The sequence below is a fragment of the Orbicella franksi genome, chromosome 7 (assembly GCF_964199315.1).
Source record: "Orbicella franksi chromosome 7, jaOrbFran1.1, whole genome shotgun sequence".
NCBI classification, from domain to species: Eukaryota; Metazoa; Cnidaria; class Anthozoa; order Scleractinia; family Merulinidae; genus Orbicella; species Orbicella franksi.
Window position 1 is genome coordinate 21,564,717 of NC_138151.1, and position 24,108 is coordinate 21,588,824.

Here is a 24,108-nt window from a genome sequence, read left to right on the forward strand (position 1 = left end):
TCTGTGGCTGTCAATTTGCCCGAGAAAATAACAGCTTACTAATAATATGATTTACCTTTCTGTTCCAGACCTACGTCAACCTCAAAGAGTATGACAACACTTTGTATGCAAATATTGAGGATCTCGCAGCTGAATGACTGTTTTATCGGCTGACTTGGCCAATTGAGACGCTGCCTTTTGAATACATTTGAATGCCAGGCCTGCAACAATAGCTCAGTTTTGTTCTGAAAAGCTTGCTCCCGCTTTTGTTGTGAGTACCCGTGCCACAAGCTCAGAGTAAGACAGTTGTGACTCTGGATAGGCATTAACATTTACGACAGTTCAGTACTAAGGACTTCAGCTACAGAGAAAGTAAAAGAACACTGTGATTTTGTAAAGATAGTTTTTAAATCGTATTCCCTTACATGTAGTTTAGTGTGGAAATTAAAGTTTAGAGTATATATTTTATGTGTGATACTTAATCTCGTGGTCGAAAGTCCTCATTCTTCGGGAGAGAACATCTGGTGGAGTCCAATTCGTCATCGTGTGTTAGGAATATGACACGTTAAGCAGTGCACATGCTCAGTACTTTCGACTACGTTCCAGTTAAGATTTATCTTAATAATAATAAATTTAATAAGAGTACATTTAGAAATACATTTGATAATGAATATTAAAAGAATAAAACTACGACGTTTCGAAGTCATCTTAACTCCACTATCAAGTAGAGGTGTTAGCTGTAGTTTCGAGAGCTACCACCTCTACTTGATAATGGAGTCAAGATGACTTCGAAACGTGGTAGTTTTATTATTTTCATAATAAATATACCCGTAAAAATCTCAATTTACAGAATAACCAAAGAATGACTATGCGCTCTACCGATTGGTTCTGAATAAACCAACAAGTTTGATGATATTCGTTCAATAAAGTTTAACGCAGCGGTTACCCCATTTTTAAACCTCGACTGTGAGAAATCTAGATAGTAATTCAGTTTATGTCACACATCGAATTAACATACAGACTTACCGAGTAACTCCATACATTTTTTAATCCTTTTCGCTCTTGTGGCATCGCACGGGTTGTGTCAGGAAAGTTACCCGACGTTCATCACGTCTCCCCAGTTTTCCCAGCTAAACCCCAGTTGGCACCGCAATGTATTTTTCATTCATCTCAGTTCAGATTTTGCTAGAAAATGTCCAAAAATAAACTATAAACCGGGGAAATCTTTCTCTAAACCTCCTCCATCTATAGATTAAAGCTTCTGAAAAACCTGATACTAAAGAGTGAAAACTCTATGTAACGATGTTATGATGTCATAGCCGAGGCTTTTCGGGCTTGCTCCGTAGAATGAGATGTATCCCGGATAGAGCTGTTTTTGTTTTACGGCTTGTAATGGCGGGCTTTACGGGCATTATTAAAACCGTTGTGTTATCATCGTTTGGTCTCGTTTAGGAACCGGATACTGCGTTACACTCTATGTAGACGCACTCCGAAACTCACACCCCGAAAACGGTGAAGAAAACAATTTAGTTTCTTTCATCTATTTTACTCTAGTCTTTGGCAATAGGGTTTTCCCACATCGTTTTAACTTTCAAATAAAATAATAACAATTTATGATAAGAACAATTTTTAAATAAGGTGCATTCGTCACATGAGTGGTTTTCAGGACAGCCCTGTATCTTAAACAAAAACAATAATAAAGTAGCTAAAAAATATTGCAAAGACCATAAAAACTAGGTAAGAATATTGAAGAATATCTTCTATTTCACATACACTGTGCCACTGGTGGTTTTGTTCCAAAACAATGTTCACAATATAACGAGCTATATTGCCTAGTCGTCTCTCACATAAGAGACGTCCTGGGACGAGTCAGTTACTGATGCATGACCAGAGTGATTCAATTTAATTTAATTGAAGTGTGACTTTCCAAATAAAGGCAACCGCTGAGACGGTATTCATCCAACTGAATTCGTTTGCCTCCCAAACTACAAAAGCGACAGGCATTGTTTCTTCGATTGGACCTGACAACAACTCGCAGACAATAAGCTTTGCTACAGACTGATGATGGCGGAAAACCTCCTCGCACCACCCCGTCTTCTATATCTAATCATGTTCATACCTCCGGCCATTGGTAGGTGCAGACATTTAAGTTACTTAATTTTAAGTCACGCATATCATGAGAAAGTTATTTGCAGTTGTATAATCCGAGTAAAAGCAGCATCCCGGAAGACTGAAATGATGAAGAAGTCTTTTCAGATAAATGCGACGTACTCAACGTATTCGGTTACAAATTTGCAGGAAATTAAACCAAGATAGGCGAAAATAGCTCAGTGAAGTGTGCTCGACTAATTTGGGTTAAGTAACATTGTGATCAGAACAGATCATTTCCCTCAAAGTCTATCTAGCAGCACGAGCATTTCGAGTCACCAATGAACACAATTCACAGAATATATATTAGACTGAATTAAGATACTAACAAAGTGATCACAACAAAGATAAAAGCGGAATCGAACAATTGACGTTCGGTTATAAAAATACGAATGACCTCTGCCCCATGAACGTAAATACTGCTTAATTGTCACAATAAAATGAACTGGATCATTTCAGACATTTGCCTACGTGAGCAGCTACATCTGGAGATTTTATCGAAAATACTGTTACAAGTCCTCCTATCATAGCACCAAAAGCGGCTTTCGATACTTTAATACCAACTGCAAAATTGAGCCAATTGAGGCATAAAGCTCCTTAGACAGACACAACAACAAACCTTATCCAAGCATGGGTTCATTTTTAACCAAAAGACTTTCTGTCAGGCTGATTTCTTTTAGGAAGACGGGGAGAGCTACTAATCGATGGAACCTTTGTGCTTCATAAAGGTTTGGGTATTTTAGGGATGTTACGTCTGAATAGTGTTACGTGCATGCAAGAATGCCATATGGTAGAACTTAAAAATATATACAACAAGACCTTCTTCATTTATGGAAAAAAGGCTCTGAGCGTACTCTAACGAGATAACATACCAAAGATAAATCTACAAAAAGTGGTTTTGAATCGAAAAACATTCTTTCTTTTTACGAGCTGGATCTCTGGCACAATCACAGCCTGAGGAAAGGAAGCTAAGTACGTCCTTTATTTAACACAGGCGCACCAATGCCTCCTTGTTTTATTTATATTGTGCTTTATTCATTTACTTCAAGTGGCAAGAACAATGACTTAGCTGATCTATAATCGCAGTAATGGTCAATGAATAAAACCACAGCAGCATCGCTAACGGTGGTTAACGCATTCCTTATTGCATTCAACACCACGAGCCGCAAGTAAGTTAGATTTTGTGAAATTCCTAAACAGTCGCTCCTGATATACACTTTATACCATCAACTTGACCGATTCTGTTTTGGTTGATCTTCATCCGAGTCGGATTTATTGGAATTGCCATTCTTCAAAAAAACTATTTCCAGCCCTCCGCATTTTAAACCGAAACGGAGTTAAACTTACTTCCTATTTGGGAACTTCGACTTGATGGGGAATGCATTAACTATAATCCCTTTGAAGTAAGAGCGAACTTGTAAAAAGTGACCCAGCGCGGCCATTCAAATCAAGTTTCCGCTTTTAAATTATTTTCAGTGGCGCACTTGCTGAGGATTGTTTGCTAAATGTTTGTTAGGAAAATCTTCTGAGGCATAGGGAAAGTTGATATTGTTGCATACCGGGAATTATCAGAAAAACGGTTTGTTGCGATATTACTGAGCTTTCTTGCTAAACAAACAATTCGTCAGGCGGTAGACGGGTTTCTAGCTCACCTCACCCCCTCCCCTGAGTTAAGATCCTTGGGGCCTGGCTAAGTATCAGCTGGTAGCCCCTGAGCTCTCTGCCGCAACCTTCTTTAACGGAGAACCCCCTGGGTTTTCAAGCGCAGCACATCTGCTATCGAAGGCAGTCAGGCGAAAAGGTTTTTCCTTTTTCCTAAATCCAGACATGAACCTTTGAATCTTTGGTATAAAATTAGTCTAAATTTGGTCTTAACTGTTGTGATTTTAGTACCGTGACATTGCGTGACATTGTTTGCATTCTCCACGATCATGTGATATGCTTTCGCTCTTGATTGAATGAATAAGTGTGTGTTAAGTTTAAAATCCACTCATGGCTGGGTGAACCGTTTCACTCTATAAACGTGCAAGCTTTCTCACTAAACACCCGATAAATAAGAACTAGATCATCCTGAACCCCGAAATCATGCGTTTTTATATGCGGGTGTTTACTAAATCCCATATCCCGTTACTTTTTGGCAAAAATATCCCGCATTCCGTAAATTAAGAATGCAGAAATTAACAATTTTCCCACTCGACATCCCGTTCCATCTGATCTAAATAGCCCGTGTCCTATTAATTCTACCCCCAAATATCCTGTATCCCGTTAATTTTTTAGCTTAAAAGCTCATGTCCCGAAAATTCCTAAAAATCTCTGGATTTTTCCAGCAAGGCTTGGCTCAACCAATACAAAGTACTTCTTAAACATTTTAGCTATCTCTTCTGGATCAGACATTATATTATCATTTTCTTTGCAATATCCACATAACTCTGATTTTAATTTACTTTTTTGAACACTCACTTTATTAACCTCCAATACAATTTCAGGTTGCCTTTAAGTTAATTAAATTTCTCACAATACATTTTGTTAAATTTGTTGCGGTAATTTTTACATACTCTTTCACTGGTCTTGTTTGAATCCTAAGCAAATTTTCAAATAACATTTTTAAGATCTCTTGAAGTCAAGACACCTTTTGTGATTCATGGTGTGTCAACATTGATTACGTTTTTATTGCTTTGGCTAACTAAAGGTAAACTCTCGTGATACTCTCTGTCGAACCTCCACTAACGGCCACCTCTGTACAACGGTCACTTTTTTTGGACCCAACTGATAGTATAACTTCACTCCTATTTTAAACTCTCTACAACGGCCACCTCTTCACAACGGTAACGGCCAATAAAACGCATTTCGACTGACAAAATAACCTCTCGACAACGGCCAGTCAACAATCGACTGACGACCGGCCTAAACTGTTTTGCCTTCTACCCCACTTTATGAACGCACAGACAACCCACAACCCTCACTTTGTTCTGACGGAGGACTAACACTCAAAATACTGCAAATCTCAAGAAAGTGTCTAATGACAAGCAATGGAATGCTTAGTTCAGCTGAAGATGGCTCCTCAACCAGATAGGGGAGGAAGGAAATTCTAACACAAATACATGTACCTATACGACAAAAGCCTATCTACTTTTATTACATGATCATGATGTGTGCTTCAATTAATTTTTTCCAGCAATATAATATGAACCTCCTTTGCAAGAATGATGTTAAAAAGGCTTTTTTACTTTTATTGAATGTGGAGACGGAGTACTGAAATTCACTTTGGAGCCTCCCAATCCAAGCTATGCTGGAAATGGAAGCAATGCTAAACGTTTGTGGGACTACAGTCTGGACAATCAAGCAGAGCTGCTGGGAATTATCTACAGTGTAAAAGAACCCAGTGGTGCTTTCGCTGGAATGCTGGTAAAATTAACGAATGGAAGTGTTATGAATCATCAAAGTATAACTGCTGCTTACAAAGGAAGAGTTAGGATTGAAGAAAGAGCTTCCCTTGTTGTTGAGAATGGAACTCCTCGAGACAACACGAAATTTAAGTGTGCACTTGTTCCAAACTCAGGAACAGATTTAGAGAGGTTCAGCTCATTGTGACAGGTACGTAAGACATAAATCACCAGATACTTAATTTAGTTGCAGCAAAATACATTTTCGCGCCAAAAGAATTCACCCTTTAGGAGAAATTTTAAGATTGATTTGTAGTATCGGCCAGCCAACTTGAGGGAACGCCTCTTGTTAGTCAGCTTATATTGAACTTCGATGAGGTCACCCGACTCTAAAACACAGAAGTCACGTAAAGCACTCGTGGTGTCGATCGTCTCGATGATTAAGGCGACTGATCTGGCTTTAATGGACGCGAGCAAACTAAAAGCTAGTGAAAAATATGGCCGACGCTATAGCCCTGGCCATTCTGGGTTATAATAATACTCAATAACACTCGGCGACAAGCTACTATGAAAAAGGGGTAAGGAGGGGCAGGATTGCAAATTGCGACAACCATTTTATTGTAAAGTGCTACAAAGTATATCAGGTATTACAAGATTATAAACTTCACATGACAGATGTGGCTTTGAAATAACTGGATGGTCGTTTTGGACGTTGAGGAATGGGAAGGTGAGGGTGGAATGCGAAAGTAAATCGAAAACTTTTAAAGACACAGTTGCTTCGTGGATGTTATTGTTATCACTCACTTTCTTCGAACAAAAAATTGATTTTTATTTCACAGGTTTTATAAACACCAGAAATCTTCAATTATATGAGTTGGTTGGTTATTAGCTGTAACAAGAAAAAATGGTGGAACAGAGAAGGAGGCTCCCAGTCCAGGCCTTGGGATATGTCAATTACCCCAAAGTTATTTTAGGGTTGCCGCAAACAGCGGGTGTGCGCTTCCTTTTACGTCCGCATGATACCATTCTTTAGGTGATCAGGCAATTTAGAAACGGCGGTCCACGCGGAAATACGCTTTGTCGATAGAAGCGCCTTTTACGGGTACATTAGAGAGAGTTGGTATTTCTGGATGGATAAATCAAAGTGGGAGATATATTTTCGCAACTCTTGGCTGTAAATAAAGGTTTTCTAACGCTGATCACGGCTTTCGTGTAATTACAGAAATACCAGAAATCCGTCCACCGTCAATGAACGGAAGTTACACTGAGGGATCTTCAGTCAATATTACTTGTTCAGCGACTGGAAAACCAGATCCGGAAGTTTCATGGATACGAAATGGGCAAATACAAAGTTCCGGAAGGAAAACAGCATCTTTGAACTTCGAACAAATAAAGAGGACAGATGATGGACTGTATACATGTACAGCTAACAACTCAGCAGGAACAAAATCTCACAAAGAGATCCTGGTGGTTCGTTGTGAGTCTGGATTTTTCAATATCAAATCTTTGCTTCAAACCTTAGACTTAATTTTTTTTTTACAAAAATTACGCCGTAGGTTTGCTCTCTATAAACAAAGCAAATTAGAGCGATGATTCGACGATAAGGTTTTCTTTGATTAAGATATTTTTTTTAAGACTTTCTTTCCAGACCCGGCAAATGTACTAAGTGTTACTTCATCAGCTGCCAAGTCTTGGATTGGTCAGACAGTGACGTTCAAGTGTGTGTCAGATGGTCTTCCTACGCCAACACTCACTTGGTACAAACCTAATGGAAATAAACTAAACACAGTAACAGTTAAAGAAAGCACAGTGAAGATGACGACAACTGATGATCAAGATTTTGGTGAATACAAGTGTGTCGCTTACAATAGCCTTGATCCTTTAAACGACGCCTTGCTGACTCTTGCCCAAATACGTATGTGTCACCTTAATTTCAAAGTTTTTGGAAAGATTTTTGTAACAAGAGATAACAAAGGGATACCACAATAGTCCAGCTAAATAAAAGCCCCTTTCTCTTAGCATCTAAAGTTAACCAGTTCACTTAAGTTCTGTGGAAAGTTGTAATAACTGACGTTCCGATTACATATTTTGGTTTTAAACCGAGATAGTGTTAAGAGCCATGGTCGTTAAAAATTGCAAAATTAAAATAAAGGATTCTTGTCCCTGGTTATTACGGGTTTCCACACTGAAAAGACTACGTCAGCACTAATTCAATGATCAGGGCGAATTATTATTACATCATATTGTCAACTTCATCTCAATAACAATAGAGATATAATAATACAAATTAAATTTCTTCTTTTGATTTGGTTAGAGAAACCAGGATCCCCGGTCATTATATCTTCAGCGACAGATATTCAAGCCACTTCACTGACAGTAAAATGGACTGCACCAACTGATGATGGAGGGAGTTCTATCACAGCATACCGAGTGGTCATACTAAAGGGTAGCACTTAGATAAAGAATGTTAATATTACTGACCCTGGAATAACCAGTCTGTCTGTTGGAAATTTGGAGAGAGATACCGAGTACAACGTGAAGGTGTTTGCCAGAAATGCTGTCTTTGAAGGTGCACGTGGACAAAAGACTATCAGGACAAAGGCTATCGGTAGAATATCCAGAAACTTTCCGTAATTGGTTGTTCAACCTTAGATAAATCTGCTTTAGATGGCAAGTTGCTTTGACGGGAAGATGTCACTTAAACTACTATTTAAGGGAGAAAGGGGTAACATTGCAAATTTGTGGAATTCATTTGATCTGGCTATTAGGAAACAATATCTTCAATATTGTTATCCTTCAGGAATTCCCGAAACACCAGACATTATAGACGTGCCTGCCGAGATACATAGCGATGAGGTGACCTTAAAATGGTCAAAGCCAATGAGCAATGGAGCGGACATCACTCAATACACTGTGTATGTTAGAAACGTTAACAGTAACGATACCGTAGGAGACTGAAGAAAGCTTGAGGTCATTTATGATGTGTCTATTCATACGTACGTCGTCACACTCAAAAAAGGTGACGGTATGACTTAGTGGTGACTGCAGCTAACAAATATGGAGAAAGTTTGAAAGAACAGCACAACATAAAGAGGATCAGAGTTTTAGGAGGTACAATAATAATAAAATTATTTAACTACAATCATGGACAAAAGTCTTGGGACAAATTTGCACTTTTGGCGCTTTTGCGTACACGCCAGGCGCAAATACAACTTCACCTGCCTAACCTCGCCCCCCACCCCCCATACAATGTTGAAAACTAGTACGTGCAATTTCAACTGATTGTCAACATTGTGTTGGGTGGGGAGGGGGGACAGCAACCCGTTTATAAAGGATATAGCAGCGTTTTCTTCATACTTCAGTTCTAAAACACAGATAATCCGTTACATTACATAAGTGTCCCAAGGACTTTTGTCCACGATTGTAGTTGTTTATCATTAAACTTTTTGTCTTTAAAATAAATGAGTGGCATTGTCTAGCAAACTTGATCTTTACAGAAAAGTGGATATTGTTACCTTCGAGTACTGTTGTTAGTGTGCACATCCTTGAATCCTAATTCTGTGTTTTTTCCTGTTATTTCAGAGTCCACTAGATCGACTGCGAACCAGAATCAAACAGGTAATGAAAGAATTCGGTGTATACATTTCTGACTGATTTGCCTCGCAAGAGTTTTTGGGTTACACATCCATAACTGAACATGTGTTCGTATTTATAATCTTTATCATGAATATTATCACCCACAGTTGTTAGATGCGACAAAGAATTGCAGATTCTTCATGCTGCTTATCTCAGTGTCATAATCCTTTTGGTAATAATCATAGTTGTTGTTAGTGTTATCCACTGGAGAATACGTCAAGATCCAGGTAATCTTATCACCTGCTTTACCAAAATTGAAATTAACAAAGTTATTGTCTTATCGAGTCGTCCAATCGGAGTTACCCTCATTTCCTCATACTTGAATGAATTAGTCGTTACCTATGTCTATTCGGGATCTTTAGAAAAGGCCCCTTAAATAACTACAGGACACTTTCCTGTCCTTTTCTGCTGTTCAAATCGTGAAATTCGCTACCCATTCTGGTATGAAGCCCTTTTGGGCAGAGTCTTCCCGTAAGTCCATCCAGACGAACCTTCCTGAGTCCAGGTCAAGTTGGCCTCTGGCTCATCCCAGTGTGCAGGGAAAAAAACTCTCGGATGCCTAGGATACGAGCGTAACTAAAATGTTTCCAGTTCTCACAGTCATGCTTTCCCCAATATAGTTCCCTTATTAAGGCATCGTGGCGTGTACAAAAAAGCTTGCAAAGGTACTTTCTTCAAGAAGCCCACTTCATTTTATACATTTTGTCATTCTCTAAACACTCTCTCGTTTTTCAGCAATTCTTAAGTGTGGACAACGGTGAGTACAACTGTGAATCAAAGTTCAGTGGTGTAAAACCCTCAAATGTTTATATACTTTATCTTTAATTTGCCTCAGGGAAGTCTTCAATTAAACTACACCCTTAGGAAACAATAGCTGTGTGTGACAATTTACCCAACTTCATATTTCAAAGAGTTCAAAGTGAAATGTTCTCTGTTTGCAGCATTAGCAGGTCTTCATCACATGCAGATTCCATTCATATGGTAAGTTTTTCTTTCAATTTCTCTCTCAGTATAGGCCCACGGAAAAACTGTTTTCGTAACATTACACAGAAAACTAACAGAAACAGATTAGCATAGATACAGGAAGTACATTTTCTCTCTGAAATAACATTATTGCCTTCGTTTACCCAGGGGGGAATTCTCATATACAAAGGACGGACGGGGGTTTTTGTCGTACCTTTTAGGGGTCAAAAAAAGCGTTTGTGGTATCTCTTAGGATGTTCAGCCTATGAAGGTCCGGCAGCTTTCACAGTACTTCCTTTCAGGGTATTAAGCCGAAAAAATATGACAGGAGATATTTGACAATCAACTGATTTATGACAATGCTTTCATAAACTTTACAAGTACAAGGTATTCGAGGCAATCGTCTTTATCGGTATCAAACTTTGCACCGGTTAGGGGTGAAAAAGATTTTAAGCCGCACCCACAAAACGGAATCTCGGTAGCTCTTAAGGGTTCTTTTCAAAATCTTAGTGGTGTCCATCTCCCCCTCCCTAAACGAGTTTGAATCATTTGTGAACATACGCCGCAGTTCCTATTACGCTGACGAAGTTAGTTTTGTCGTATGGGCTTCATAGCATATTTTCTGTTCCTTTTAAGACCACTATTGACCATCAGGAAGCAGAATTTCAGTCCACAGAATTGAGCGATGCTACCAGCACAACCTATGAGATTCCTAACAGTGATGGAGATTACACGCCGCTTCATCCTTCAACAAGAAGCTGGGAGATCGAACGACAGCAAGTCGATATCATTAAAAATATCGGAAAGGGGGCTTTCTCCCAAGTCCCTGATGCAACAGCTAAGAACATCTATGGCAGCCAAGGGGTCATAACTGTGGCTGTAAAAATGTTGAAAGGTTATAGAAAACGTTTAGTTAAAGAGACAATTTGAATTCTTCTTTTCCCAGAATCGAGTTGTTGTTGGACTGGATTCACTGAATTGATCGATTGATCAATCGATTGTTTGATTGATACATTCCTTCATTCGTTCATTGACTATCATGTTATTGTTAATTTCATTTGCCTCAAATAGACAACGCTCCTGAATCCGACCGGATAGGCCTGCTGTCAGAACTTGAGGTAATGAAAAAACTGAAGCCTCATCCTCACGTGATCAAGCTGATAGGATGCGTTACTGAGTCGGGTAGGGGAAATTCTCTTAAAATATCATTGGAATACGTTAATATGGGCGTATTCTTCAATTTTTAAGAGCGTGTAAACAAAATTCGCTTATAGATTATTAAGGGCAGATTTCTCTAACGGTCACCTATACTTGTGCAGGATAGAAAAATTCGATTTTCTGAAACTTTGTCAGGAAGAAGCTTTTTACTAACTTATTTCAAAACTGTACCTTTGAGGTTGTCTAGATTTTTATTTTCTTGTGGAGACGGTCTTACGTATTTTGCCCCGAAAAGAACAAAACTTGACCCCAAAATTACACTTTTTGTGAGCGCTAGCAAGCCAAAATAATAAGTGTAACTGGAAAAGCTAACCCATAGTACTAAAATATCATCTTTTAGCAGTTATTTAACGTCGTCAGATCAGCATAAAATTTAAACCTGAATGTTTAGCAAATTTTTAAAATTACACGCTCTGATAATGTTACGTCACGTCAAAATTTAGTTCAAATTCGTGGACCAGAAAGTCAAACTGGAACTTGGATTTACCTGCCCAAACTATTTTTCTGGTTAAAAGTATCCCTTAAGCGACGTTTTTATCGCAAACCTAGCTTGGGTAAATAAAACCAAAAAAATTGAGAGCGTCTCGAAGACTAGGCACTTGAGCTAATCGCCTGACATTTTGACCTTTCACGCCACGATCACTATCTCCAACATTGATCCAGAAATGTTTGCCTGTGAGTCTTATCTCCACTAAAATAGTTTTTAGGTCTCAAAGATCAGTCACTGTAATTGAAAATACGTATCAGGCTGCAAACGAGCATTTTAAGCAGATGTTTATTTTGAATAAGAAATCATACATTTACTGGTTGGCGACTACAGACAACACACGCAACGAAATATCAGATAATAAATCAGCATCGAGAGTAATCTTTGAGAAAACTAGTGGAATACATAGTAGACAAAATACTTGGAGTAAGTACAAGTACGTAAGGCCGTCTCCACAAGAAAATAAAAATCTAAACAACCTCAAACGTACAGTTTTGAAATAAGTTAGTAAAAACCTTCTTCCTGACAAAGTTTCAGAAAATCGAATTTTTCTATCCTACGTAGGTAAAGGTGACCGTTAAGAACGACAGCTTGACTACCAAATAAGCTCGTTGTTTCACTTCACATTTCAGAATTGACTAAAAACCTTTCTAGGCCTATTTGTATTTGAAGTGCAATGTTCTGTGAGGAGATAACACGGAAACACTGGGGAAGGCTTACATTTTTTGGAAACCCGACCTTCATTAGCAAACGGCTGGGTCTTTAACCAGGGATTCTTATAAGAGAGGAACACACCGAGGGCTCATAACCGGCATTTAAGTTGTAAAATGAACTACACGTAAATAAGCCCTTTCTTGTGCACTTGAGTCGGTGCGAAAAAAAACACTTCCTCTCTTAGCTAATGGTCTAGCCGTGAAGTCAATTCAAATCTTCGTTTTCTTTTTGCAATTCACGTGATGGCTGTATTTTCTTTCTTTTAGACCCGTTACTGGTCCTTATTGAGTATGTGCCGTACCGTGATCTGCTGGGTTATTTGAGAAAGAGTCGTTGGCTCAATGACACGTATTTTAATAACCCGGATAGCAAGCCGGAAACCAACCTAACTTCAAAGCAGTTGATGGGATTTGCGTGCCAGATACCTGACGGGATGGCTTATTTGTCGTCGAGGAAGGTATAAATCTATAATAATTGCAATTCAATGACTGAAAGGGTATTTTCGAAATAGAAAATGATATAACCCAATAGCAGTAATGCAGATAACCTAAAAACGACATCTGTTTTAGATAATCCATCATGACTTGGCGGCCAGAAATGTTCTTGTTGGTGAAGGAGAGAAATGTAAGGTGAACAGATTTTGGGATGGCGAGGAATGTTCAGCAAGATGATATTTACACCAAACAAAGTCGAGTGAGTATCATGGATCCACAGAGTTCCTTAAAAAAATTAGTTAACTTTCCAATAAAACCGATCCACCTTCTAACTCCCTACACCCTGTTCAAAGCTAAATAACAGTTGGGTACCCCTCCTATTCGACTTTTATGACCATAATGCAAAAAAGGGTTTTCGTTTTTAAAAACCTCTCTCCCCCGTACCCTTCCGATGGACATCCCTGATATAACCTTATAGCCGGTTTAGAACTCGGTTTTATGATAATTATGAGGTAATCTTTTGTAAAAACATCACTCTCAATGAGAAGCAGAATGTAATGTCGTCTCAGTCTTATTCTCCTTGAGAGGAACGGTTATAGACCGAAAGGAAAAGTAGTTTTTTACATCTTATTGACTGAGTTTGGTTATACGTACAGTTATCAATATGTAGTTTTTTTGTAATGGGATAACTAATCCATCAAGACTGCAAAGTCAAGGGCCCATTAACCGATCTTTTCCAGCCGTTGCTAGGGAAAATTCATTCTCACATAACCTCGTCATTTTTAGTTACCTCAGAGTTATTTCACGTGTTTTAACTTTTTTCTTGATCAGCAACACTAGTGATGACGTCATCAGGCCACGCCCATGGTCATGTGACTAATACAGAAAAAATGCAAAGGCTCCCAGGCAAATTACTTTCTCGGGATTTTTTTCATTGATTTAATATTTTAATTTAAATCCTCATTACGCTATGCATCGATTTTGTTTCATTTCTAAAAGGTCAGATTCTGAAAGCATTTCAAAATATTGAAAAATTCGTAATTTTCTGAAAAAAGCATGATTTCGAAAAAGAAATGCATAGCTATGTTGCCAACGTTGGCTTTAATCGAAATTGGTCGAAAAAGACTGGATTTAATAAAAAACCGCGTTTCCTTTAGCATTTAAAGAAACCGGAAGTGCGCCCGATATATATTGGAAGTTACCCTATCAGCGCGTGCGCAAGTTACATTACTAGCTCACTTCGGCAAGATAAAACAAAGCCACACGGAGTTAGTTTTTCTCTTTCTATTGCTCTTGTTTTTCTGTCTTTCTCCTATTTTGTCTTTACTTGTACTTTTTTTACTTTGCATTTTGCGAAACACAAAGAAAAAAAATTCTAAAATGTAAGCGAATTTGCAAGTTTTTGAGTTGTTTTTATTTTCAGTGTTCAGGCTGACGTAAGTGACCGGAAGTGAAATTTCACTTCCTTAGCAACGCGCGCGAGCGCGCGCATGAATCGGTTAATGGGCCCTTAAGGCTGTTAACCAAATGAAATCGCGTTTTAGCTGAGAATTTCGAAAAAAGTTTAACAGTTAAACAAAATTAGAGAAATCTATCCTGCAGTATAGACGTTTTTGTAGCTTAATGCTGGGTAATTTTTGTTCGGCTCTGATTCTAATCCAGGACGCATTTTCACTCACCCCTTGCTTCCTCTGTTTTCCGAATCCAAGATGACGAATTTAACGCTCCCTCGCTCGCTCGAAATACACCTGCATTGGAGGCTAAGGGAGATCGGTCTCGCTATTTCGCTGTTAAAGAAAAAAAATTCATCCTGTAAAGGCAACGCTACTAATGGCTCAGTATTACTGACTGGTTTACTGGTTATCACCAGATACATTTAACCGTAACTTGTTCCGGTTCTAGGGATCAACCATTGGATATTTCTGGGTGCGAAACCAACAATGAATTAGTAAAAGTCTTTGTCACAGTATCTAGCCAATGAAATCAAGTGTCTCCAGAGCAACCCTATTCCTCATGCCAAGGCCCTGCCGGCTAGGAGGGAAGAGAATGAGTTGACGGCAGTGATGATATCAAACTTCGACTCTAAATATTAATAGATTTAATTCAACGAGCTATCGAGTGATTCCACCTGGGTGTACAAGTTACTTGTATTAGTATTATCTCATATGATAAATGTGCTGATAAAATGGTTTTAAGTTTATACTGGTCAAGTAATCTTGAGAGTTCAAAGGGAAATCACACAACCGATGAAGATAAACCAGTTAACTTTGATTTGTAAAAACATGAAACGGAAAGAAAACACGAAAGCACATTAAGCTCTTGCAGCTAAAGGAATCCATTTTGCGTTAGACCAACGGTGAGGAGCCTGGAATCTAAAGTTTACAACGTGAAGGTTTGTCACGCTATCGGACATGAACCTTGTGAAATAACCTGGACTATATGTGGAGGAGAGCAGACGAAAGAAATCTCGCAATTCGCCTTGTGAATATCGTAGTCACATTGCTTAATTTAAGAAGCAGTGAAATGACGAGCTTTGGAAAATGCATGGTTTGCCTGGTACTTAATTTGACGACGTATTTCTATTGCGGAGGTGAGTATTACACCACAGATACTGTTAGCAGACGATTTTACATATTTAAGAATGACTGAGGACTTAAAACGTTAGCACGATCGTTACAAAAACGGTGGATTCGTGCTATCGAGCAATGGTCATATCATTCTTTTTGAGACTGTTAACAAATGTGGCACACACAGACACCTCCGCCTCCAAGTAAGTATACCGCGACATGACAGAACTATGTCATTAAGTCTCATTAACTTCCGCTTAGAGGCGAATCTGATGGCAATTGCTAAAGATACCCTACCACAAATTTCTTGATCTATATTTCACCAGGAATGGATGTCAGCTGTAAATTATTACTTTTTATCCAACAACTCATGTGACCAAAATGCAAAGAAGCAACGCCGTCTACCTGTAATTGTGTCAAACCATTTCCCGTGTTCCGCTCAGCAGATTTTCGATTTGACATAAAAGTTTGTTTGCAAAGAATATAGAACCGCTTTGTGCGATTGTTTATTCATCATTTTTTTGGCATAAATGCAAAAATGGCCTTAAATAATGACACGATGTTCAGAGGGAAAACAGGCTTTAATACTCTTACAGGCACTCTCTCATGCGTGTTGTGTGACTCAATTCGCGTGATGTGATCAGGCTGATTAAACATGGCGACGTTGACATCTAGCGGCGATAAACGAGTGTTCTTTCCTTTCTTGAGTGACTGCGACACCTCAGTTTAGAGACTTGGAAGTTTTCTGTAGGCTGATGACTGCGGCTAACGTTCTTTCGTCAAGCTACCGTTTATATTTTATCCTGTTTCCGATACTTCCGCATGCAGGTACGCTTCAGTGATTCAGTGTCTATTCGACATCTGTTTCATTTGCTGCATGAAATAAAAAAAGAATGGTGTTCGTGACAAATATGGGCAAATTACATTCGTTAAACTAGAGGTTAAATTTTGATCACAAATAAGTTTAATATAAGCATAGAACTATATAAAGGAATACATGTCAGATGGTTGTCTGAAGCCCATATTCACAGTAAAGACAGTTTATGCCCAGGTCAAACGTCGAACTTCACATGAGACCAACTTCTGTAAATTGCAATTTGAGCCGATCCAAAAGGATAAAGCTCGGGTTGATCAGAATTCGAATTTAGATCGACTAAACGTTCGATCAGCTTAGTCGACCAGCTTAGTTCGTCTCATGTGAAGTTCGACGTTTGACCTGAGCCTTAGCTAAGTTTGTTTGAATTCATATTACGGTTAACCAAAAGCTCCCGTGTTATTCTGTAAAATGTTGATGTAATTCATTAAAAGGATAAAACCCGGGGATAAAGCAAAACTTTTTCTTCCTCGAAATCATCATTATCTGTCATCAGCCGAAGTTACGTGAGATTGTTATGGAGAATGCAACAAAATTGGATACGCAACTATGACTGTAAGAAATTGATATCAAGCTTTGATATCAGCAGTTTTCCCGGGGGTTGGTACTCCTTGAATATTTGGTGAAAGTGTATCACACGGATTTCTAAATCTTGGCCCTTATTACGTTCTTTTGCGTACCCGTCTCAGTTTCACCTCAGATGTTTACTTCATGCAGGGACCTTAAACCTCACGGATCGACCTTTTTATGTGTCGTCATAGTCATCGTTTATGATTGTTCACCAGCATTTACTTATCTTAATAAGTTGTTTATTTCTAGGGTTTGTAAGTGGAATTTTTCAGTTCAGGCTATGGCTAGCTGTCTGCTTGATGCCTCTTCATTCCGCATTTCGTGCGTGTGGCAGTCAGCCGTGTGTCTAGCTCGCTGTGTATATTAATAACTGAGTGTCGCCTAGCAAGAGAGGAACGGCTGCATTTTTGTGCCTGTTCAATTTAAGGAAGAATTAGATGAAATGTAACATTTTTAGCCGTATGCCGTCAGTTCGCTTTGTTTGGGTGTTGTCCACTGCTGAGATCACAGTTGGAGTGATGCGGAGGGGAGAAGGAAAAATGACATAGATAGGGCGCTTGCCTATAGTGCACTGAACTCCGAGCTGGGACACTGGCCTGTGTAATTTTGATGAGTTCTGTAGCAAAACACTTAAATATGCCTCCGTCCACAAAGGAGTATAAATTGCGGTGAAAAGCTGTGGGTAACGCTGCGATGGAGGATTATCATCCCATCCACAAGGGATAGAAATACTCTTAGTCCCTTCACACCCTGGAAACCAGCCTGTCGGGCCACTAGGCCCAGATACAGATTTCATATCTTTACCAGTTAAGTTATTTAAGTTTCGAAGTAAAATTCGTTTCCCAAGGATTATGGATAGATGCATTAATTAAAAAGACGTTACAAGACCTTTACAAATCCATTTATTCGGTCTTCAATGGACTTATATAGTTTCATTTTTTTTCTAAGGATTTTTAATACTTTGTGAGAGACACTGACAATTTTGCCTTTTGCAGTCTGTGGACTACAGTTCACCTCGCCCTTTAACGGAAACAAGGTGACTGGAGTTCTTGGATCATCTTTTAACTTCACTTGGGCCTTTCATGGCGGAAAAGTATTCAAAGTTCAGTGGGGAACAAAACAGGATGGTTTTGTTGACATTAAAGATGTTCTGGTTTCCATAGACAAGCTGCAAGCAATCAGTACTATACAGAATCTTCCATACAGTGGACGTGTGAGAGGAGACTGGGATGGAAGTAGTCCTGGACAGGCCACTTTCACATTGAGCTCAATCCAGAAAGCAGATGAAAGGTTCTATGTTTGCCAACTTTTACCTGACACTCTTGATGGACAACCAGCTTATGATACTGTTCAGTTGCTTGTTGTGGGTAAGTGAACAAAATTAAAGGTAAATCTCCTTACCAATTTCTCCCCCAAACTCTATTTTATTGTCAATTTACTATTTAAAACTAAAAGATTGTACTGATAGTAGCTTGAAACTTGGATCTGATATTGTTGAAGCAGTATGTTTTTGGGAATTTGCAGGTTCGTGTTTTAAGTAAGTACAAGTCAGTACATTTTTATGGTGTAGCCTACTATAACTTGCAAGTGCAAGTAATTCATACTCCAAACATTTATTGCATGATATAAGTGTGCATTGAATGTGTGGTACATATAATTAACATTCGGTAGCGGAAGTATATAACCCCGAAGCGTATAACTCCGATCCAGTGCTGGTTTTTTTTTAGCGAACCAATCAAAATTTGCTTTCTAATAATGGGAGTGTTGACTACCGTTATGTCACAGTTTGTCATTTCTGCCGGAGCAATAGCGGACACATTTGTCTGTTTATAGCGGAGCTTTCCACTCTGGATGCTACATGTATGATGATTTTTCTTGAAATGACTGTATATTCGTGAGCAACAGCCTGGTTTTTTTTCCAAGGTAATCTACTACACTCCGGCTCCCATTCACATTCACATTACTATCATTTCACACTAATTTACCTTTACTTGTGTACATAGCCACTTAAAGCTTGTAAATGCTCACAGAGTATAATTATGTAGGTCATCATCATCATTAATCCTTATTGCCCCCAATAGGGCATGGGGCCGCAACAATGTCTCTTTTCCACTGAGTCTTGTCTTTCAATATTGCCTGTGCCTCTCCCCTTGACAAACCCATCTCACTTAGTTCAGTTTCAACGGTCTTTCTCAAGGTGTTTTTGCTTGTGTACATAGCCACTTAAAGCTTGTAAATGCTTACAGAGTATAATTATGTAGGTCATCATCATCATTAATCCTTATTGCCCCCAATAGGGCATGGGGCCGCAACGATGTCTCTTTTCCACTGAGTCTTGCCTTTCAATATTGCTTGTGCCTCTCCCCTTGACAAACCCATCTCACTTAGTTCAGTTTCAACAGGAGCCATAATCGGGGACGGAGACCGTAAGTCTTGGGATTCGCGCGCACCTATGATATGGGACAATTTTTCTATTTTTAGAACAAATTGCGCCATCCTGACGTCATATATCCGCGTGGATCCACGCACATGTCGGGGGCTCTCGCGTGGATGTTGTCACGTTGCGTGATCAAATGGTGAGAGTTAGAGGTTTTCTTGCGTATTTTTGACAGCGATGGCAGGGAATAAGGCAGGGAATACGAACCAGGGCGCTTATATGTAGTTTTATGCGCTGAGCTAACGGAAAAGGTGGGTTTTTCAGGGTCGAAAACAAGACTTCAATCTCGCGCTGGGAATGAATAATAAGATCTGCTCACGCTAGTTGTAAGCTTACGCGTATGTTTCTGCGTTTGTTCTGACTTAAGAATATAGCAAGAAAACTCTCTACTCTGGTATCGAGTTAATTTGTGAGTTTCTCAGACAATGGTTCATCATAACAAAAACCTGTTTTGACGGTTTCTTATTGTTTCTGCTTGTTTGGTGAGTTGCAAAAGTTTTTGAAAGGAAAGTCTGACGCGTACAATTAGTTTATTTGCATAGTGCAGCTCGTGCACTTTCAAGTCCGAGTCGGTGTTTTCAGTTGTCAACAAATCTTGACAAAGATTTCTTTCGTTATCTTTTGTGCTGAGATGCTGTAACAAATTTCGCGAACGCAAAAAAGGCTACTAACATGTGTGTTTCTTCAACTTAAGCATAGTGAAGTTTTACACTGCGAAAATGAAAATAGACAAGGAGTTTTGATAACTCGATCAACAAAATCGAAATCGTTACTCCAAGTTGATTAAAGAAAGCGTCATCGTAACTTTGCTGATTATTTCTGCCTTATTCACATATTTTCAGCTTAGCTTTTAATATGCTCTCAAACATATTTAAAAACTATAGAGTTATTGTTTGAGTTCGATGTACGCTTTCTCACGAAAGTGCGGCGGAAGTACAATTTGTCATGTTTACTGACTGTACAAAACACGCATCGGCGGGCGCTCTCATTCATCGACAACAGAGAATTTACTGGATTTATAGACGGATAAAACTGAGCAGTATCTACGGACGTAAAGTTATTGGGCCTTGATGAAACATCAAGCGTTGCTTACAATTCTAGCGAAACTCAAACTAGCAATTATTTTGTTTTACTTTTCGGTCGAGATAGACTGAAATTCCTCGCAAGCGTGTGGCAAGAGGAGCTAGGAAACTATGAAGTCCTGAAGCTCTGCTATATCTAAATATATCCAGCTAGTTTTTTGCTGTGTAATGGAAAAGCTGTTAATCTTCAACATATGTGAAATTTAAAGAAGAGTAATGTACACCTCATGTAAAAGAAGCATCTGTCGGAACACAACTTGGTCAGCGATATATATAAGCTTACAGCGGAACATAACTAAATTCGACACTGTCTTACTTCACTCAAACTGGAGCTGCTTACGACGAAAATACTTAAGCAAAATTCCAACGGCCGTGAACGCGTTGAGTTGTGGGCCAAAAACATGAAAAATTTCGGGAATTTCGGACGCCATTTCCCCCGCGCGACATCGGCAAAAATCCTCGCAGCATGTACGCGCGTGTGCCGCAGGCGATGGCGCAATTTGTTCTAAAAATAGAATTATTGTCCCATATCATGGGGACAACCCCAATACTAGAAATGGCGCGCGCTTACGGTCTCCGTCCCCGATTATGGCTCCTGGTTTCAACTGTCTTTTTCAAGGTGGTTTTGGGTCTTCCCCTTTTTCTTTTGCCTGCAGGTGTCCAGCTAAGGGCAACCTTGGGTATCCTCTTTAGCGACATTCGTAAGACATGTCTCAGCCATCTAAGCCGGCGTTTCTTGATTTCAAGATCGATACTTGTGCACCCAGTCTTCTGGTACAGATCATTGTTGGAAATTTTGTTGGGCCAGAAGATGTTCTAGATCCTTCGCAGACAGCTATTGTGACAGGCATTGACTTCGTTTATGTCCCTTTTGACAATTCTCCAGCATTCAGAGCCGTACACTAGCACAGATTTGTTACTGTTGTAGATGCGCACTTAAGTCTTAAGGCTATACTGTTTAGACGTCCGGATGCTTTTGAGTCTGCTAAATGCACACCTGGCTTTGTTGAGCCCAACCTTGATGTCCTTCTGGGCACCGTTGTCTGTACTGATCACACTCCCAAGATAAGTGAACTCTTCAATATGTTCTTGCGGCTTTACATCGATGTTGCTTGACCTTGATGCACCAGAGTTGACACACATAATTTTGGATTTCTTTTTGCTGATGATCAGTCCCATTTTCTTGGCATTTGTATTGAGATCGTCTGATTTTTCTTGGAGGTGAGTAGGTGTTGAAGAAAGGATGGCAATATCATCAGCAAAGTCAAGGTCTTGAAGGTAAGAGAAGATAGTCCACTTTATTTTTTTCTCAAGCATCAGAGCGGACCTGAATCCTAAATCCTCGAATTTGATTGACTAATCATACGCACGTGACCGGTCCAGCTTTTTACGATACGTCCCATGGGCCGGATTTTTTCCCCGCTGCCTAAATGCGCCTCCTAATAGTTAGCGGTAATCGTCAATCTTTTGTCTTTTTTACACAACCATCGACGATTAGTCAACGCAAGTTTATCTCTGTTCCCGTGAGTATAACGGGAAGATTGGAAACTAAATCACTTGTTGTAAACACAAAATGGCCGTGGGATTTATCAACCCTTCCTTGGCTTCACGAATCCCCGTTTACTGTTCATACATGTATGTGTGCCGAGAGTTGTCCAAAAGAGTGCTTCTACAAACCTTTCAAGAGGAGTCACATGATTAAACCGGCTTCGAGGAAAACAGTGGTCAGTAATACAAAGAACATCGAAGTATGTGACGGTCACGCTCGACACAGATGAGGAACGTATAAATCTACTTTATATACAAACCTACAGTTAGAAGGAAAAGCTGGCAGTTTTAATGCTACCTAGGTTTTAAGGATCGCTACAAAGGACCAAAACTTTAATCTTGAAGCCAGGTAAGAGATTTACGGGAATTTATCGGAGCACTTTACGAAGGCGAGTGTGTTAGTTACTCACTGGAATATTTTCAAAATTTCCTGAACTTTAAGCGGTCGTTAGTTTTGAAAACCTAGTGGGCAGACAAATTTTATTACTGCTTTAAATTAAGGGACATTTATACTTTCTATTCATGTAGTTCAGCAGTTTCAATCAGGTGCCACATTTTTAAAACGTGCCTATAAAGTAGAGCTATTTTCGCGTTTGGTTCAAAACTCGATTTAATGGGTAGAAAATCTTCTTTTAACCGTTGAAGGAACAACATTGAATTATAATTGCAACATGGCTAAACAAACTGCTATGATATATCTATAGTTGAAAAAAAGAATTGGGACTTTTGAGCGAATATTATTTTTTTTAGAGCGCCGGCAATATGTGCTATTTTTCCAGTTTCGGCGGGCATGAAACTTGTGTCGAGCGGACCGAACTTCAATCAATCCTAGAAAACTTCAATTGGAATTTTTAATGAAATAAAAGTCATTTTAGTGATTGACTAGGTAAGGGCTTTGAAATCCCAGCTTATCAAAAAAATCGAATTTTCAAAGTAAAATCAGTGGTTGGTTCTTACAGAGACAGCCTCTTAACTGGTGAAATAAATGCAACTAACATAAAGTAGTTAGAAAAAAATCTGTCTGTCTTTGTCTACTATCTGAGATACTCGTTCGTTGCGAAGAGTTTTTTACAAATCGTTAGTAGACGGTGCGGAAGGCGATTCAATGACAAAGTTACGTAATCAAACCCAATTGTAATCTGTAAAACCAATTTACCACACAAAAAAAATAAACATGTTATTTGCCGGGTTAAGGTCGGTCCGTATAGTGAAAAACTGTGACCTCGGGCTTGAAAATGCTTTCAAGACCTCGGTCACAGTTTTTCACTATACGGACCTCCCAGCCGGCAAATAACATATATGTATTCCACGAGAGCGTAGGGAAGTTGCTTGACGCATCACCCAGTCAATTGTAACAAGGAAGAGAATGGGCGAGAGTATGCAGCCCTGGCGCACTTCCGATTTTACTGGAAATGCTTCTGTAGTGGTGTTTCCATAACCTGAATTTCAGCCACCGCCTCCACTCGCTGAGTCACTCAGGGAGTGAGACGTCTGAAAGCACTGGGCGATAAGCTGTCCGGTGACGTCACTACCCAAAAACCTGGTAGTGGTTCTGATTGGCTGCCGTGTTAATTTATTCGCCCGACTCGAATAATTTGAATAATTTTATTGCCAAACTTCGCGCGTTCAAGATGGCGGAAGAAAATCGCGAGCTAACTAAAAAAGACTTAAAACCTTTTCTGGTGTATGCTCGACATTTAGGGTTCAAAAACGTAATCCGCATCAAAAAAAGCCGGCACTTTCAGAATTTCTTAGAGGAAGCGATGTATTCGTAAACTTGCCTACGGGATATGGAAAGTCCTTAATATATCAGATGTAAGATGGCTCCACTCGTGGCAATTGAACTTTCAAAGCAGCACAGCTGTTTTCCAATCGAAGGCACAGTCGTTATTATTTCACCATTGTTTGCTTTACAGCGGTTATCAATCACACGCGACCTTCAGCGCAAAAACGTCTTGACAAAACCTAAGTTTTGCTGGACGTCAGTCATCTCCGCTTCCTTGCCGACTGTATACGAAATTTACCTGAAAAAAAGTCTGAAACCTTGCAGCAGTCCACTCGTAAAAAT

At 39.3% G+C, this 24,108-nt stretch overlaps 2 protein-coding genes across 2 annotated transcripts in view; both read left to right on the forward strand.

The window, feature by feature from the left end:
• Positions 1–24,108, forward strand: part of LOC145492277 (uncharacterized) — an 83,954-nt gene that overhangs the window by 26,446 nt on the left and 33,400 nt on the right. The window contains exon 2 of the mRNA XM_081471676.1: positions 17,969–18,340. Within this exon, the coding sequence (XP_081327802.1) occupies positions 17,969–18,340 (372 nt within the window). The remainder of the gene's footprint in view (positions 1–17,968; positions 18,341–24,108) is intronic.
• LOC145492464 (tyrosine kinase receptor Cad96Ca-like) lies at positions 7,967–13,190 on the forward strand. The gene is made up of 4 exons (XM_081471915.1): positions 7,967–10,127; positions 10,746–11,004; positions 11,181–11,291; positions 12,795–13,190. The coding sequence occupies exons 1-4, from the start codon at positions 10,071–10,073 to the stop codon at positions 12,989–12,991; spliced, it is 624 nt and encodes a 207-aa protein (XP_081328041.1). The 5' UTR covers positions 7,967–10,070; the 3' UTR covers positions 12,992–13,190.

Excerpts from the sequence above, each read along its gene's own strand:
- LOC145492464 (XM_081471915.1), top strand. The coding sequence starts at position 10,071 with ATGTTCTCTGTTTGCAGCATTAGCAGGTCTTCATCACATGCAGATTCC. Across the intron at positions 10,128-10,745 it reads ATGCAGATTCCATTCATATG|ACCACTATTGACCATCAGGA; the intron begins GTAAGTTTTTCT and ends GTTCCTTTTAAG. Across the intron at positions 11,292-12,794 it reads AGGATGCGTTACTGAGTCGG|ACCCGTTACTGGTCCTTATT; the intron begins GTAGGGGAAATT and ends TCTTTCTTTTAG.